General features: G+C 44.4%; 1 protein-coding gene across 1 annotated transcript in view; it reads right to left on the bottom strand.

The window, feature by feature from the left end:
• Positions 1–15,612, bottom strand: part of ADAMTS18 (ADAM metallopeptidase with thrombospondin type 1 motif 18) — a 149,012-nt gene that overhangs the window by 12,901 nt on the left and 120,499 nt on the right. Inside the window, exons 19-22 of the mRNA XM_027513673.1 lie at positions 9,522–9,663; positions 6,955–7,081; positions 3,126–3,330; positions 1,480–1,665 (exon numbers count right to left, since the gene is read on the bottom strand). Coding sequence (XP_027369474.1) covers positions 1,480–1,665; positions 3,126–3,330; positions 6,955–7,081; positions 9,522–9,663 — 660 coding nt within the window. The remainder of the gene's footprint in view (positions 1–1,479; positions 1,666–3,125; positions 3,331–6,954; positions 7,082–9,521; positions 9,664–15,612) is intronic.

Genomic DNA, 15,612 nt, shown 5'->3' with positions numbered 1-15,612 from the left:
CTGCCTCTGACTCAAGCCCAGGCCTTTAGCCATTTGGTTATAACGTCTCAACGAAACTGAGAGAGGAGGGGAGAGACAGGCGCCCTGCTCTGCCCTTAACCACACAGAAGGGAAGGGCACTGATGGGAGAAACCAAAGCTGCCGGGACAGCAGCCCCTCCTCCCTGGACCCCCGCCCCTAGGCCCCACCAGTGATCTTTTCCTTCCTTGGCCACTGTCTTGCTCACTAGGCTGTGGACTCCGTAAGAGCAGAGACCTCGCCTTAGGGGTTACTGATGTGTACTTCCGGTTTGATCTCTGCTCAGGTTTCCTCTGCCTGAGAGCTCAAATGAGTGTCCCAAGTTGGGAGTCTAGGAGGCATCTTCAAGACTTCCTTCTCCCTGCCCAACAGATGCCTGAAGGTGCCCGCAGGCCTCTTTAAGAACTCTCAGAAAAGACAAACACTGTATATTAATGCATATATACGGAATAGAAAGGTGGTAATGACCATCCTACGTGCAGGGCAGCAAAGCAGACACAGACGTAAAGAACAGACTTCTGGACTCGGTGGGAGGAGGAGAGGGTGGATGATTTGAGAGAACAGCACTGAAACATGAATATTACCATATGTAAAAGATAACCAGTGCGAGTTTGACAGATGACGCAGGGCACCCAAAGCCGGTGCCGTGACAACCTGGAGGGGTCGGGTGGGCAGGGAGGCGGAAAGGGGTTTCAGGATGGAAGTGACACATGTAACCGATGGCAGATTCATATTGATGTATGGCAAAAACCATCACAATACTGTAATTATCCTTCAAAGAAGGAGAGAAAGAAAGCACTCTCCAGACCCTCCTTTCCTCCATCCCTGAAACATTTCATCTTTAGTTTGCATCCCTGCAATATCCATGCGGGCGCCTTTTCCCGGCTCTGGGCTTGGGATCCTCTCTCTCTGAAATGAAACCCTGATTGTTCCACTGCTTTATTTAAACTTTTAATTAGCTCCCCCAACGTTAACAGGATATATTTCTAGTCTGCCACCCCACACGATCACGATCTGTGCTTGATGAAGCTTCCACCTTCTACCCATCCCCATTCATTCCTCCTGTGTCATACTCCTCAGCTCTGCCCATATAGGGCGCACCCTCTGTCTGAACAGCCCCGACTCCATCTTTGCCGGATTCCTGCTCATCCCTCAGGCTCAGTATCCCTGGGAAATCTCTTCTGCCAAGCTTAAGCTCTCCGAGGCAATCACAGACCCCATCACAGCACTCCACTCGCCTTACCTGTATTTTTATACACAGGCTTTCTGCAGTTTGGTACCTCCACCGTCCATGCATCGCCTCATCACTGAGATGGGTGTTTTACAATCGGGATTTCACGGAGAAATCAGTGGGGAAGGATGAACAGTAAGTAGCTACCTGGTGTATATGTGCAAGCCTCCAGATGCTGGTGGATGAGCTGAGCATTTCAGAAACCCCCAGGAGTGCATCTGACCTCCTACCTCACTCCACGAAGAGATGAGCCACTGGAGCCGGCTGTTCTTGGGACAGCGTCCGAGCACGCAGCCCTCCTGCGAGTCCGGTCTCGGGGCGCCGGCGCATGCGCTCTCGGGCACGGCCTCTGCCACGGCAGCGCGTCTACACGTGACTTCACGCTTCCGCACTCCTCGCCCACAGGTCTTCGAACACTCGAGATTAAAAAGGAAAAAGCCATTAAATGCCAGTCTCCAGTGACCGTGTTGCAGGTGAATGCTTGGAAAAGCATTGATGCAGGGTTTACAAAGCTATTTTTAAGCACCAGGACCAAATGCCCAGTAAAATTCCTTGTAGTCAGCAGGAGAAATCTTTCCTCAATCCAGAGACTCTGAGTCCAGGTTAGATCTCCTTCAACAATCTGAACACTCAGGGGCTGCTGTGTTGTCCCAGGTCTGAACACATGTTTTAGTCTTCATGGAGAAGAAGAGAGGGTTTCTGTGCAGAGCACACGTAACAACCTGGAAAACGGCGCAAGGCCTATAACACAGTTTGTTGCTGTCACTGTGTCCCTCTCTGGCACAAAGCAGAGTCAGTTTGGGCATTTGGCTAAAGAGGATTTTCAGTGATTTGGAGAAGGGGAATCACAGAAGTATAATACGTCTGACAGCAATGGCCACAGACTATGGCACTCATAAAAATGGGTTGGGGGTGTCCAACTCTTGCCCTTCTGTCTGTCTTGTCTGTCTGTCTTGTCCTCTGCTATCTCTAGGCTGGGCACTGTGCTAACTCTCAGGGGAAATTAAGTCAACACTCATCAAATGTTTGGGAATAACTTTGCATGGCCAGCTAATGCTCTTCTATTCCTACCATCTTGACCTTCATAAGACCTGTGAAATAAGGAAGGCAGCAAATTATTCCCTGGTTTTCAGATTTGTGGTTCAAAAGTCTTCTAAGTGATCCCAACAGCTTTTGAACCACAGCTCTGAAAGCCAGGACAGAAATTATCTCATGGGGTGGTTAGAGGGTCATGTGATATAGGCTCTGGTATATACTTATGTGTAGCATCACGCAGAAGGCATTAAATGACTGTTTGTGGTTGCCTAAGTCTGATAATATCAGTGTCCTGTCTCCATCTCCCTTACAAATACGAAGGATGAGACTTCCCAGTGGTCCTCTTGCTATTACCCCATTTTTAAAGGGGAAGCGTCTGAGGGTCACGTGATGAGTCAGCCACCTGTCAAGTTGCGGAGATGAGCAAATATGTCTGACGTCAGACCATGGCTCCGCACCACGGAACATCATTCATTCATGGTGCTGACATCTAGGTGGTTAATTCTTATTCAATAGAATTCTTATTTATATTTGTGACTTTCTTTTTCCAGAATGGTAAAAATTTTCATCTGCTTCTGAAATGGGTTTCCAGGGCCATGGTCTCTAATGGCAGGTGGGTCCTTTACCACTAGCGCTGCCTATCCGGCTGCATGACCATCACCAAAAAGGCTAAAAATCACAAAAGATGCTAATTAAAATGCCCATTCACATGACTGTGTGATTCCCATGAAGGTATAAACAGCTGAGATCCTCTGAGGGGAAGCAGAGACACCACCTGTATTTTCGCCTCCCTCCTTTTTCCCGGGGAACGGGACTCACGACTCCAGTAATTCCCACTTACCTGAGACCAGGGCCCAGGGCTCCATTCCGGAGGGCAGGCATGGCTGTTGCAGGCTTGAACCTGAGTGGGTGTGCTCACCGGGCAGAGAGAGTGCAGGACCGCCTCCTCCTTCTGGAAGGGCTTCTTCTGGACGCACTGCACCTTCCGGCTCTGCTGGCCTCCCGCACACGACCTGCTGCAGGCGCTCCACTCGCCCGGCTTCCAGCTTTCAGGGAGAGATGGGATTACTTCCGGGGAAGCTAAGACTCTGCATCATCAATGCCAAAGCAGTTACTGTGAAAGATTAGCCACCTGCTGGAGGCCTTTGCTCCACTGCAGAACCAACAACCAATAACTGATTCTTCTTCTATAGATTTGCAAGCCTACACAGTCTGTTACCCCATAGTTCTGGGGAAAAATACATTCCTGCCATCTACAGGTGAAGAAATGTGTGCTGTTTGGAATTCTGAGTGATTCAGTCTAATTTCCTGGGATCTTAAACCCTGTGCCAGAGACTCTCCCAGGCTTTAGGGTTGGAAAAAATGAATGAAGCCAGGCTCTTCCCATGAAGTTGCCTGTGGAAGTGGTGGCTGTGTGAACACATCAAGGCAATACTCTCTGATCATTTCTATAATAGAAGTTAATACAAAGTAAATTAATGAGACTGTTGACACAAGATCAGTGAAGAAGGGAGAGGTGTGTGCGTGTGCGTTCACACATGCAAAAGAGAGACACATTGAGAGAGGGTCTCACGAAGAATGTTTCTAAATAGGCCGTTCCCCCAACCTCTTTTTCTGATTAGCCTTAAACTCTACAGTTGCATTGGAGGAATAACCTCAAGTTCCTTATTTTAAGATTTTGAGCTCACTTTTTTCACAGCTGTTGTATCTGAGACTTGGTGTACACTAAAGAGTAATCATCTGAAACCGTGAATCCTTTTCAACAACCACCTTGGATTAATTGAAATTGTCTGATTCGAAGGCCTAGCATTAAAAAGATCTACCAGATAAGATGGTGACACATTTCAAAGCAGCAGAGTCCAAAAACTGTTCACAAATGTTCCAAGTTTTATTTGAAAACATAAAACATCATGAAGACCAAATATGTTTTTGATATACCTCTGCGTTACTGCATTTGCCTAGTCCTGTGATTTTTGCTCTGGCTCCCCAACCCCCAAGCCCGAGTTGTGAGGTTAAACACCTTTCTGTTGGTCTAGAGAACTTGGAAAATCCCAAGGACGGCAGAGCCTTGTGGGCTGACGTCTATGGGGTTGCACAGAGTAGGACACGACTGAAGCGACTTAGCAGCAGCAGCAGCAGAGAACTTGCCTGGAGAAGGCAGTGGCACCCCACTCCAGTACTCTCGCCTGGAAAATCCCATGGACAGAGGAGCCTGGTGGGCTGCAGTCCATGGGGCCGCTAAGAGTCAGACATGACTAAGCGACTTCACTTTCACTTTTCCTTTCACACATTGGAGAAGGAAATGGCAACCCACTCCAGTGTTCTTGTCTGGAGAATCCCAGGGACAGGGGAGCCTGGTGGGCTGCCATCTATGGGGTCGCACAGAGTCGGACACAACTGAAGTGACTTAGCAGCAGCAGCAGCAGAGAACTTGCCATACAAGTTCTAGGATTACAGGTATTCTAAAACATTGCATAATCCATGTTATCTAATTCAGTGAAAGAAAGATGATAGCAAATGGTTCCTTATATTTGTACAACACTTTATCTTCCAGTAAGAGGCAAAGAAAAGATATCTATGATCATGAAAGTATGGGTTTTAACATTTGCCCATACGGGTGGCATTTTTGTCTGCCAGATTCAAGTTTCTTTTCTTACATGGCAAATATGATAAATTTGGAAAAGTACTAGAAAGAGCATAACAAACTTTTTTTGTGACACGCTTGGTTCTCCACACGCGGGCCCCAGGCTCACTCTCCATTTCAGGATCTTAGTTTCCCCAACCAGGGATCAAACTGTGATGCCTCCTGCCATGGAAGCATGGAGTCCTGACCGCTGGACCACCAGGGGAGCCCCCTTACTGCTTTTCTCATGTGTCGTTCTTACAGCACGTGTCTCACGGCATCTCAGTTATTTGTTTGCACATCCACCTCTTCCCTTAGATGGTGGGTTCACTGATGGCAGCAACTACTAATTACTCATCTTCCAGTCCTGAACTGAGGACCTGGCATGCTCTCAGGGCATAGCACATGGTTGTTACAGGGAAAATAATGGGCTTAGATCAGATGAACGCCTCTGTCCTTAGAATTCTAATGGTCTAAGGCCTGATACCTAGTATATCCCTGCTGAAGAACAGTCCCTAAAAGATCCCATTACTCGACAGGAAATACTGTGATAAGTAAGAGGTGTCAAAAAGGGAAACAGCGAAAGAGCCCGTCCACTCCACCACTCCAGCTCTGTAGTCATTGCAGGGGAAGCTTTGCTTTCAAATAGCCAGAGAACCTTGTCACTGCACAGAATACTGTTTCTGTTAATACATGGGGTCATCAGGAAAGTTCTAGGAGGTAAGCATTACCGATGCTGTCTCCCTCTTCATGGATGTACATATGAACGGGGTCCCTGTCTTTCCTTGGGCTTCCCTTGTGGCTCAGCTGATAAAGAATCTGCCTGCAATGTGGGAGACCTGGGTTCGATCCCTGGGTTGGGAAGATCCCCTGGAGAAGGGAACAGCTACCCACTCCAGTATCCTGGCCTGGAGAATTCCATGGACTGTGTAGTCCATGGGGTTGGTCAACAATGGTGGAAAGGAGGCTTTAAATAAGAAGACAGCAGCTTGCCATTCAAGTGTTTTGACAATCCCTACATGTACATAAACATATACAAACCCATCTAAAGGACAGATTATTCCACAAGGGTCGATAACACTGGTTATTAGGGCCACTGGATATGTTTAGAGCCAGACATTTCTTGGCAAGAGAGATAAATCCACAGAAGCCCCTCAAATTTCTTCTTTTTGTGTTCAGGATAGAGCTAGTTCCAAATTCTAAGAGAAAACCCAAGTTGACAGTTGGGTGTAGGGGATCGGTGGGTAGCTGAAGCCCCAAACAATTATGACATACACTCTTGACAAGGAAAAATAGATTACACAATATAACTTCATCACCACAAAGCAAACACTGCTTATTAAGATGATCAGGGAGATCAGGGAGTGCAGCTCTGCTTCTGAAGAAACTCTGTCAACTCTATATAAATACATTTGGCAGAAGGTAACTCAAACCAGAAGAGACTCCATTTGCCTTGGGAACATTACTTAAAATTAGTGTTCAAACAATAGCGTGGCTAAAATCAATCCCGCTGCAAACCCACTGAGATCCCCACAGAGTGTCCTCATCAAAAACGGGGTTACCACTCGGGCTGCAGTCCTGCCTTTTGACTTTATGTCTTGCTACTGTGTAATTTGCATGTGAGGTTTCACGGGTTGCACAGTAATACGATTTTTAAATTCTTGGATGACTCTATAAAAGTTGAGTGCACAACCGCAGGGAAATTTAGGTTTCTGTGTTATTTAAATATCTGTTTGATTTAGTTCAGAGAAGAGGGGTCTCTAAAGGTTAAAAAAAGATGCCTTTATGCCTTTTTTTTTTTAACCCCAGGATTACACTGGCATAGACAGGGTCTGAACATCTAAAGTAAATTTGTGTTTTTCAAGTTACATATTTTAATGCCAAATACCATCTCTTTCTTCTATTGACTTTTAGAGGGTGAGGGTTATACTTTCTATCTTTGAATCACTTTTGATCAGAGGCATTGACAGTGGCTTCAATCATCTCATATCAACAATAAAGTACCCAAGTACAAGTGCAACCAGAGAGACAGTCCCAGATGACTTACTAGGCAGGGCAGGAGAAGGCATTGCACATTTTGGGTTCAGTTGCTGGCCTGGCTCTTGCATTGCAGAACGAGGAATTGACTTGAGTGTTCTGATCTCGTAAGCAAACGGCCTTGACACTTATGTAACCTAATAAGACATCAAAAGTTACCAAGTGAAAACTACAGATAACCAATGCCATTTAGTTTCCAAGTTTAGCTTCCCATGTACCAGGGTTCTGATATTTTACTGAAGACAGAATCCAAATAGTGTGTGAAAACACTTTAAAAACATCTACAATACATGTGAATCCCACTTCTATCTCCACCTCCCCTGAGATAACTGCTTCCATAGTTTAATATTTTTAACATGCAGCTTCTTGGTATTCGAGACCACCATGGATTCTAGAATCATACAGTGATAAAAACGACCTTTTGAAAACAGGGCCGCTGTAAAGGGAAATGTCTCACAAGCTTTAATTTACATTGCACATATCTAATGAAAAAATGGTCTTCAAAGAACAGTCACGGGGGAATTAATTGTGGAAACTCTAAGATTCTGCGTTTTCATGAGGCAACTTTTATTTCCATAAGACTGTGGAGCATATATAAATGGAAACTTGCACTCACCGACCATGTATTCAAACCTGTTCACACAACTCTGTTTTTTGTTTCTGTCTGTTAACCCTACTGCCTGGCTTTCAATGTTCATTTTTGGACCTCTCATCGGAGATGTACAGTTTTCTGTGAATAACTGTATTTGACAGCTCCCCGTATAGGAAGCCTGCCTCCTCTTTTAATTGTTTTTATTCACATGGACTTTTCCTTAAAATGGAATCTGAGCATCAATGAAAAGTCACCCCTGCTAGAATGATTAGGTTGAAGTGGGTTTATATTCAGGGAAAGGAAAGTGAAGTCGCTCATCGTGTCCAACTCTTTGCAACGCTATGGACTGTAACCTACCAGGCTCCTCTGTCCAAGGGATTTTCCAGGCAAGAGCACTGGAGTGGGTTGCCATTTCCTTCTCCATTATGTTCAGGAGGAACTGATCAAAACATCAGGACTCTCTACAGTTAAGAGTTTGCTTCTGGATAATGTATTCATTTGGACTCCTCTTATGCCTCAGACCCACCATGGTCTGTGAGTCACAGGAAGGGGATGCTAATTCAAGGCAAGGCAGAACCCCACAGTGCATCTGCCCAACGTCATCCCTTTGATTGTCTTTATTCCCTGTAAGTGGAAAATGGACTCTCTCTCCTTTCCAAGAAAGTCTGCATTCCCTGGATACCAAAAAATTACTGAAAATGATCTTAAAGACCATTCAATGTATGAACAACCGATTACACTCAAACACTACATCAAAAAGAGCATAAAGATATGGCTATAGCATGGTTTCTGTTCCTTATAAAAAGATCAAATGATATGTGTGGCATGTGTCTGAGTATGTTAAAACACATGCATTTTTTATGTTTGCTTGAGGAAAAGAATAGAATGATACAGACCAAAGTATTAACATTGGCTACTGCTGATTAAAGGATTATGGGAGATTATTTTCTTCTTTATAGCATATTGCTTTTAAAATGTGTATTAATAAAAGTATATAATAATTAAAATATTAATCATTTATATTAAACATATTTATATAATATGCATATGAGATATATATTTATATTAAAATTATTCTATCTTTTTTAAAAAAGAAGTAATCCTCCTACTTTGTTAACTAGCACGGGCAGCCAAAGCCCAGGCCTCAGAGACATAAGAATTTCTTCATTTTCTCTATTTCTGCTGTCTCTGGTCCCAAGATGCCCCATTTCGCCCAGTGGAAAGGACACAGTAGGAAGCCCTGCTGTCACCAGGCACTCTGAGCATGAGGAAGTGAGAGACCAACCTTCACGCTTTGGTTTCATGTCATGGACGTATTTACGGACTTTCAGCCTTCTTCCCAAAGGGGCAAGTGCAACAAAGACTGACTTACCAACAAATATGTGATATTCTTAGGTCTAAATAAAATGCCTCCCTTCTACTCACTGAGGGGATGGCTGTGACTCTTCCTTCCTTACGAGGGTTATTTCTCAGATTGAATCCACTTGCCTGCAGAGATTCTGCTGACATCACCCCTGGGGGATAGACTACCCCTCCTTCACGTGTTAGCTCGCAGCCTTAAGCCCGTCTGGCGTGTGTTTTCACTGTCTATCGCTTACCTTCTCTAACTCCCCCTGGAAAGTTAACAACAGAAAAGCCAGGACAGAAAGAAAGAAAGCTCTCGGCAGACATATCAACCCATCAATCCTCATATTTATAATAAAGGGACACGTGTTTATATTTTTCCCCCCTGGAAGTTTCAGATGCATCACTTTCAAGTCCTGGTTGTAGTTGACTTGAGATTTGCTTGAGCTGGTTCCTTTCTATTAATACATAGGAAAATCCCCAAAGAGTACAAATAATATTTGATTTTTTCCCTCTAAATAGTGACAGTTCTCATAAAGATAGTTCTTTTGTTGCGTATTTCAACCAGACAATTGAAAGAGGTCTGGAGTGGGAGAACCTGTTTTAAGAAAAGACATGGAAGACAGAATTGGGAAACCTACCTCCCCCACAGGAGACGGAGCAATCTGTCTGCACTGTGCTCCAGGCGTAGCTGTGTCTTTTTGAGGCTGGCAGAGTTCCATTCGTGACCTTGGGAAGTGCATACTTCCAAGCTATTCCTGGGTTTTTGCCTTGCATGAGAATCTGGACAGTATAAGATACAAATCAGAGATCAAGACGCAGGTCAGATCCTGGAATTCCAGAAACCTCACTGAACATTTTAAAGCTATTTATACAACATTTTGGAATCAAGAGTGCTGGGAGAAATATCAATAATGTCAGATATGCCGATGACACCACCCTTAGGGCAGAAAGTGAAGAAGAACTAAAGAGCCTCTTCATGAAAGTGAAAGAGGAGAGTGAAAAAGTTGGCTTAAAACTCAACATTCAGGAAACCAAGATCATGACATCTTGTCCCATCACTTCATGGCAAATAGATGGGGAAACAATGGAAACAGTGAGAGACTTTATTTTCTTGGGCTCCAAAATCACTGCAGATGGTGACTAACAGCCATGAAATGAAAAGATGCTTGCTCCTTGGAAGAAAAGTTATGACCAACCTAGACAGCATATTAAAAAGCAGAGACATTACTTTGCCAACAAAGGTCTGTCTAGTCAAAGCCATGGTTTTTCCAGTAGTCATGTATGGATGTGAGAGTTGGACAATAAAGAAAGCTGAATGCCGAATAATTGATGGTTTTGAACTGTGGTGTTGGAGAAGACTCTTGAGAGTCTCTTGGACTGTAAGGAGATCCAATCAGTCCATCCTATGGGAAATCAGTCCTGAATAGTCATTGGAAGGACTGATGCTGAAGCTGAAACTCCGATGATTTGACCACCTGATGCAAAGAACTGACTCCCTGGAAAAGACCCTGATGCTGGGAATGATTGAAGGTGGGAGGAGAAGGGGACGACAGAGGATGAGATGGTTGGATGGCATCACCGCCTCGATGGACATGAGTTTGAGTAAGCTCCGGGAGTTGATGGTGGACAGGGAGGCCTGGAGTGCTGCAGTCCATGGGGTCGCAGAGTTGGACACGACTGAGAGACTGCACTGAATGACATTTTGATCCCAGAGCTGGTTCATGTCATTGTTCCCAAGTACATTTTATGTTGACTGGAAGTCTGCCCATGACACTTTAAATGTGTAGCTCCAGACAGTCAAAGCTGTGATGTGGAAAGCTAGTAGGGGACAAGGACATTTGCTATAAGCCCATGACCCTCAATTCTGGGTAAAACCAATTAAGAAAGCAAGAAAATAGATCTTTACATTATGTTGAAGGGAGGCCAAACTATAAAGTGTTAACCCTCACATTAAACTTGAAAGCCTAGCATGGTTCTCACACACACTGGTGCCCCACAAATAATGAAAGTGTTTTTCATTCAGTCACGTCTGACTCTTTGCGACCCCATGGACTGTAAGCCCACCAGGCTCCTTTGTCCATGGGGTTTTCCAGGCAAGAATACTAGAGTGTGTAACCAACCCTTTCTCCAGGGTATCTTCCCGGCCCAAGGATCAAACCTGGGTTTCCTGCACTGCAGCTAGATTATCATCTGAGCCACCAGGGGTTGAAACTCAATCTACATATATAAGTTTTTAGGATTGATTCTGGCCCACAACTTATAACCTGTCTCCAGGATGCCAGCAGGTGTTAGGCACAAAAGAAGCACACATAAAACCTAAGAATAAACACCCCACTTAGAATCACCTATCACTAACTCCAGAATCCAAGCAGATGGCCAATAGGACTTCCAAAGAGAATTTGCCCAAGAGTCTATGTCTGTTAACTGTACTGGGATGAGCAGATAAGACAAAAAGAAACATGATCAGAAGTAGGGGTTGGTACTGGAATGGATTTGACCTCAAAGGGGCAAGGACCCTGGATAAATCTGACCCTAACAGGTGTGGCCACTAAAAGAGCCATCATTTATAGGCACTTTGCGGATGTCAGACACTCTGTTGGGCTTTTGCACTGCATTATCTTAAAAGAGTCCTCTAACAACTCTGCTGCTGCTGCTAAGTCGCTTCAGTCATGTCCAACTCTGTGTGACCCCATAGACGGCAGCCCACCAGGCTCCCCCGTCCCTGGGATTCTCCAGGCAAGAACACTGGAGAGGGTTGCCATTTCCTTCTCCAGTGCATGACTCTTAGCGACCCCATAGACTCCTCTGTCCATGGGATTTTCCAGGCAAGAGTACTAGAATGGGGTGCCATTGCCTTCTCCAACTCTAGAATGTAGCTAATTTTTCACAGAAAAAAAAAAAAAACCTGAGAAGAAAGAAGTTGTGCAAGATCACACAGGTGACTGGTAAATGAGTTTAAAATAGAACTTAGACACTCCAACAAACTGTGCCTAAAGAATGCAAGATATCATCTTGTTTTGTATTTACTTTTCATTGAAGTATAGTTGAGTTACAATGTTGTATTCATTTCAGATGTACAGAAAAGTGATTTAGCCATACACATACAATACACACACACATATATATATCTATAACTCTCTCTGTCTATATATATATATATATATATATATATTCTTTTTCAGATTCTTTTCCATTATAGGTTATTATAAGATAATGCAGTTTCTGGTGCCATAAGTAGGTCCTTGTTGTTTATTTTATATATAGTAGTGTCTATGTATTAATCCCAAACTCCCAACTTATCCCTCCCCCCTTTCCCCTTTGGTAACCATAAATTTGTTCTCTGTGTCTGGAGATCACTTTCTTTTTGGTGTGGGCAAACACGTTATTGGCCTCCTTTGCTGATCCTCTCTTTTCCTAACTATGTCTCTTTTTTCCTTCAAATTCAAAGCATGGGTAAAAATAGCTGGTTCTCTCCATCCCATGAGTCTTGCGGAAAATCTGTTACCACCAGAGCTGGGCATTCATGCCCCCAAAGCAAAGCAGATTTCCAGTTAAAAATAGGAACCCCTGGCTCTATCTCTGTCTGGTGGGACCCCACCTCAATTAAAGCTGGGTGGGTGGCCACAGTTCAAGGACCTCCATCGTGCCAGACCACTCCTTGGGCTGCTATGAAATGGCTTCCACTCTACTATCAGCTTAAATGTCTCCAGAAGTATCATGGCTTACTCTGAAGATTCCATGGTGTAGTCATCCTTTGTCAGCTAACAAAACAAAATCTTGGTGCCTCCCAGAAAAAAACCAAACTGTTAACAGACGGGTCTTTGTTTCCCTCACCCCCATCCAAAGCAGAAACCAAACAAAACACAACAGGCAGAACCATTAAAATTGACAAATGCCAAATTCTCATTAGTCACCAAGGAAAACCTTCTCAGAATCAAGGTCTTAGGAGGATGCCAGCAGGTGTTAGGCATAAAAGAAGCACACATAAAACCTTAGAATAAATACCCCACTTAGAATCACCTATTACTAACACCAGAATCCAATACAGTGGAGTTGCGTCACACACGCATCTCAGACAGACATTTCAAGTCCAGGTGCTCTGGGTAAAGAAATCCGCTCACTTATCTCCACTTTCTAGGACCACCAATTCCCTGCTGCATTCAAACTGGTTCCTGGCTTCCACTCCCATAGGGAAAAGGATCCCCAATAGAAATGCAAAGAAAATGAAAAATAACAAATGTATTACTATTACAGTTTTACAGCCAATGGCCTATAGGACATACAGTTTATATTTGTTGGTGGGATGTGTTAATGCATTCATTGAATGCACAAGTGAATATGACTCTCAACTTTAAAAAAAAAATCAGGGACTTCCCTGGTGGTCCAGTGGTTAAGAATCTGCCTTGCAATACAAGGAACACAGGTTCGATTCCTGGTTGGGGAACTAAAATCCCGCATGCCTTGGAGCAACTTGGTCCTGGCGCTACAGCTACTAAAGCCCACACATCACAACTAGAGTCCATGTGCCGCATGAAAGGTCCCGGGTGCCACAGCCAAGACCCGAGACAGCCAAAAAAACCCAAATCCAGTGGCTCACAGCATCATTATAATGTCTCTGCATCTGGAAGGTCGGGCTTCTCAGGCGTAGTGGTGAAGAATCTGCCTGCCAAGCAGGAGACTCAGGTTCCATCTCTTCTTTGGGAAGATCCTCTCCTAGAAAAGGAAATGGCAATCCACTCCATCCCATGGACAGGAGAGCCTGGTGGGCTACAGTCCATAGCGTTGCAAAGAGTCAGACATGACCGAGCGACTAAACAATAATCTGGAAGGTCACAGGAGAACTGTGTGTGTAATCATGTAGGCTAAAAGACAATATTTGTATAAACCCGCAGAAAGCTGACTGTAGAATTTATTTTAACATCAGCTCATAAAGGCTTCTTAAAGAAAGTAATTATTTAAACAAATAAATGCCAAGATTAAATACATAAAAGATGAGTATTTGCCAATCACATTATTTGCTTCTCAACGATAGTTAAAGCATTCTCTGCCCTTTTCTTTATCCTGTATGAGGATCAAAGTAACCAAGAATGAAATACACAGCAGCCATCTTATCTTTTACCGTCTTATGCCTGTACTAGCCAATCCTTTAGAAACAGACTGTCTGGCTAAAACAATCTCTGTGAGTCTGTCCTTCACCCCATTCTAAAAAAAGACTAGACTTTGTTTTTAAAAAGTCAATTCCACCCTCAGGAATGGCTACATAATTTGTGTGTGTGTATGGTGGGGGGCGTGTGCCCAGGGCAAAATGGAAATGAAAGGCCCCTTGTTTAAAAAAGTGATTAAGGATTTCAAGTTGGTGACAACAGAGCATTAAACCAATCACAGGGCACTTCTGAGCCCAAGGTCCCAGTGACTGCGGAGTCCACATCCACGAAGCCACCTCAGCCCGACCTTAAGGCCGAGGTTTTCTCATCTGCATCAGTTTAAGACACAATTAAAAAGGTTCCAAGTTCTAAATGGCCCCGTGGTCTAATGCCGGCTTTGACCACTCTTCTCAGATGGAGAATGAATTTGGCAGGTCTGTCTACACCTGAGTGACCACGACCATCGCCTTGACCGCAGACAGCCTGTCCCACCCAAAGCTCTGCAGCAAGGGGACCTCAGGACGACGTGCAATAACCACACAGCCCAGATTCTAGGCGCCTCTGAAACAACACGTCATCTGGAATTGCTCATCCGCGTCACTGACATCTATTTTAAAATATTTTCAGCAGTCCTGTCAAGCGCCGTCAGTAACTTTCTTCAGCAGTACTGGAGAACACGGAGACCCCCCAGGTCCTGTGGACGCCACTCCCCAGCACCGCCGCCCCCCACACTGGCGGCCTCACAGCACACCATCCCAACGTGGCCCAGAGAACTGTGTGGCCCGGCTGTGAAGTGCACACATTCGGAAAGATCGCCAGCAATTCAGTCTACTTAACTGGACTCAGGCCACAGAATTTTTCAGCCAACTGGCATTGAGTCTCTTAATTTACAGCTGGCAAGCAACCTCCTTAAATGCTTCCAGGTCCACAGTAGAACTGTTTAATGTCTACCTTGAACACACAAACCACCTGACTTCAGACACAACACTCCGGCAGCTCTGACCACGGGGTGCGGAGTGATAAAATTTACAGCTTAAGCTGGAAAACCACAGACGGGGCTGGACTCGACCAGTTCCCCTCCAAAGGAGGGCATGCAGGTTCTGTTTGGGGTGCATACAGGTTAAAATAAAGGACACACTGAGTAATCTCGGGTAAATGGCTTGCTTTCACTCCCACTTTTAATTTTTAACATGCAAACTATAAAATGCCGTCAACCAGCTTCATCTCTGTTTCATCATTGAAGGCCTATGTTTTTCTTTTAAAGAAGTTGTCCTAATCCCATGAAATTAAAAGATGCTTGCTCCTTGGAAGAAAACCTGTGACAAACCTAGACAGCATATTAAAAAGCAGAGACATCACTTTGCTGACAAAGGTCCATCTAGTCAAAGCTATGGTTTTTCCAGTAGTCATGTATGGATGTGAGAGTTGGACCATAAAGAAGGCTGAGTGCCAAAGAATTGATGCTTTCAAACCATGGTGCTGGAGAAGATTCTTGAGAGTCCCTTGGACTACAAGGAGATCCAACCAGTCAATTCTAAAGGAGATCAGTCCTGAATATTCATTGGAAGGACTAATGCTGAAGCTG

This window comes from Bos indicus x Bos taurus, chromosome 18, assembly GCF_003369695.1.
Source record: "Bos indicus x Bos taurus breed Angus x Brahman F1 hybrid chromosome 18, Bos_hybrid_MaternalHap_v2.0, whole genome shotgun sequence".
Classification (NCBI taxonomy): Eukaryota; Metazoa; Chordata; class Mammalia; order Artiodactyla; family Bovidae; genus Bos; species Bos indicus x Bos taurus.
This window is presented reverse-complemented; position numbering and strand designations above follow the sequence as displayed.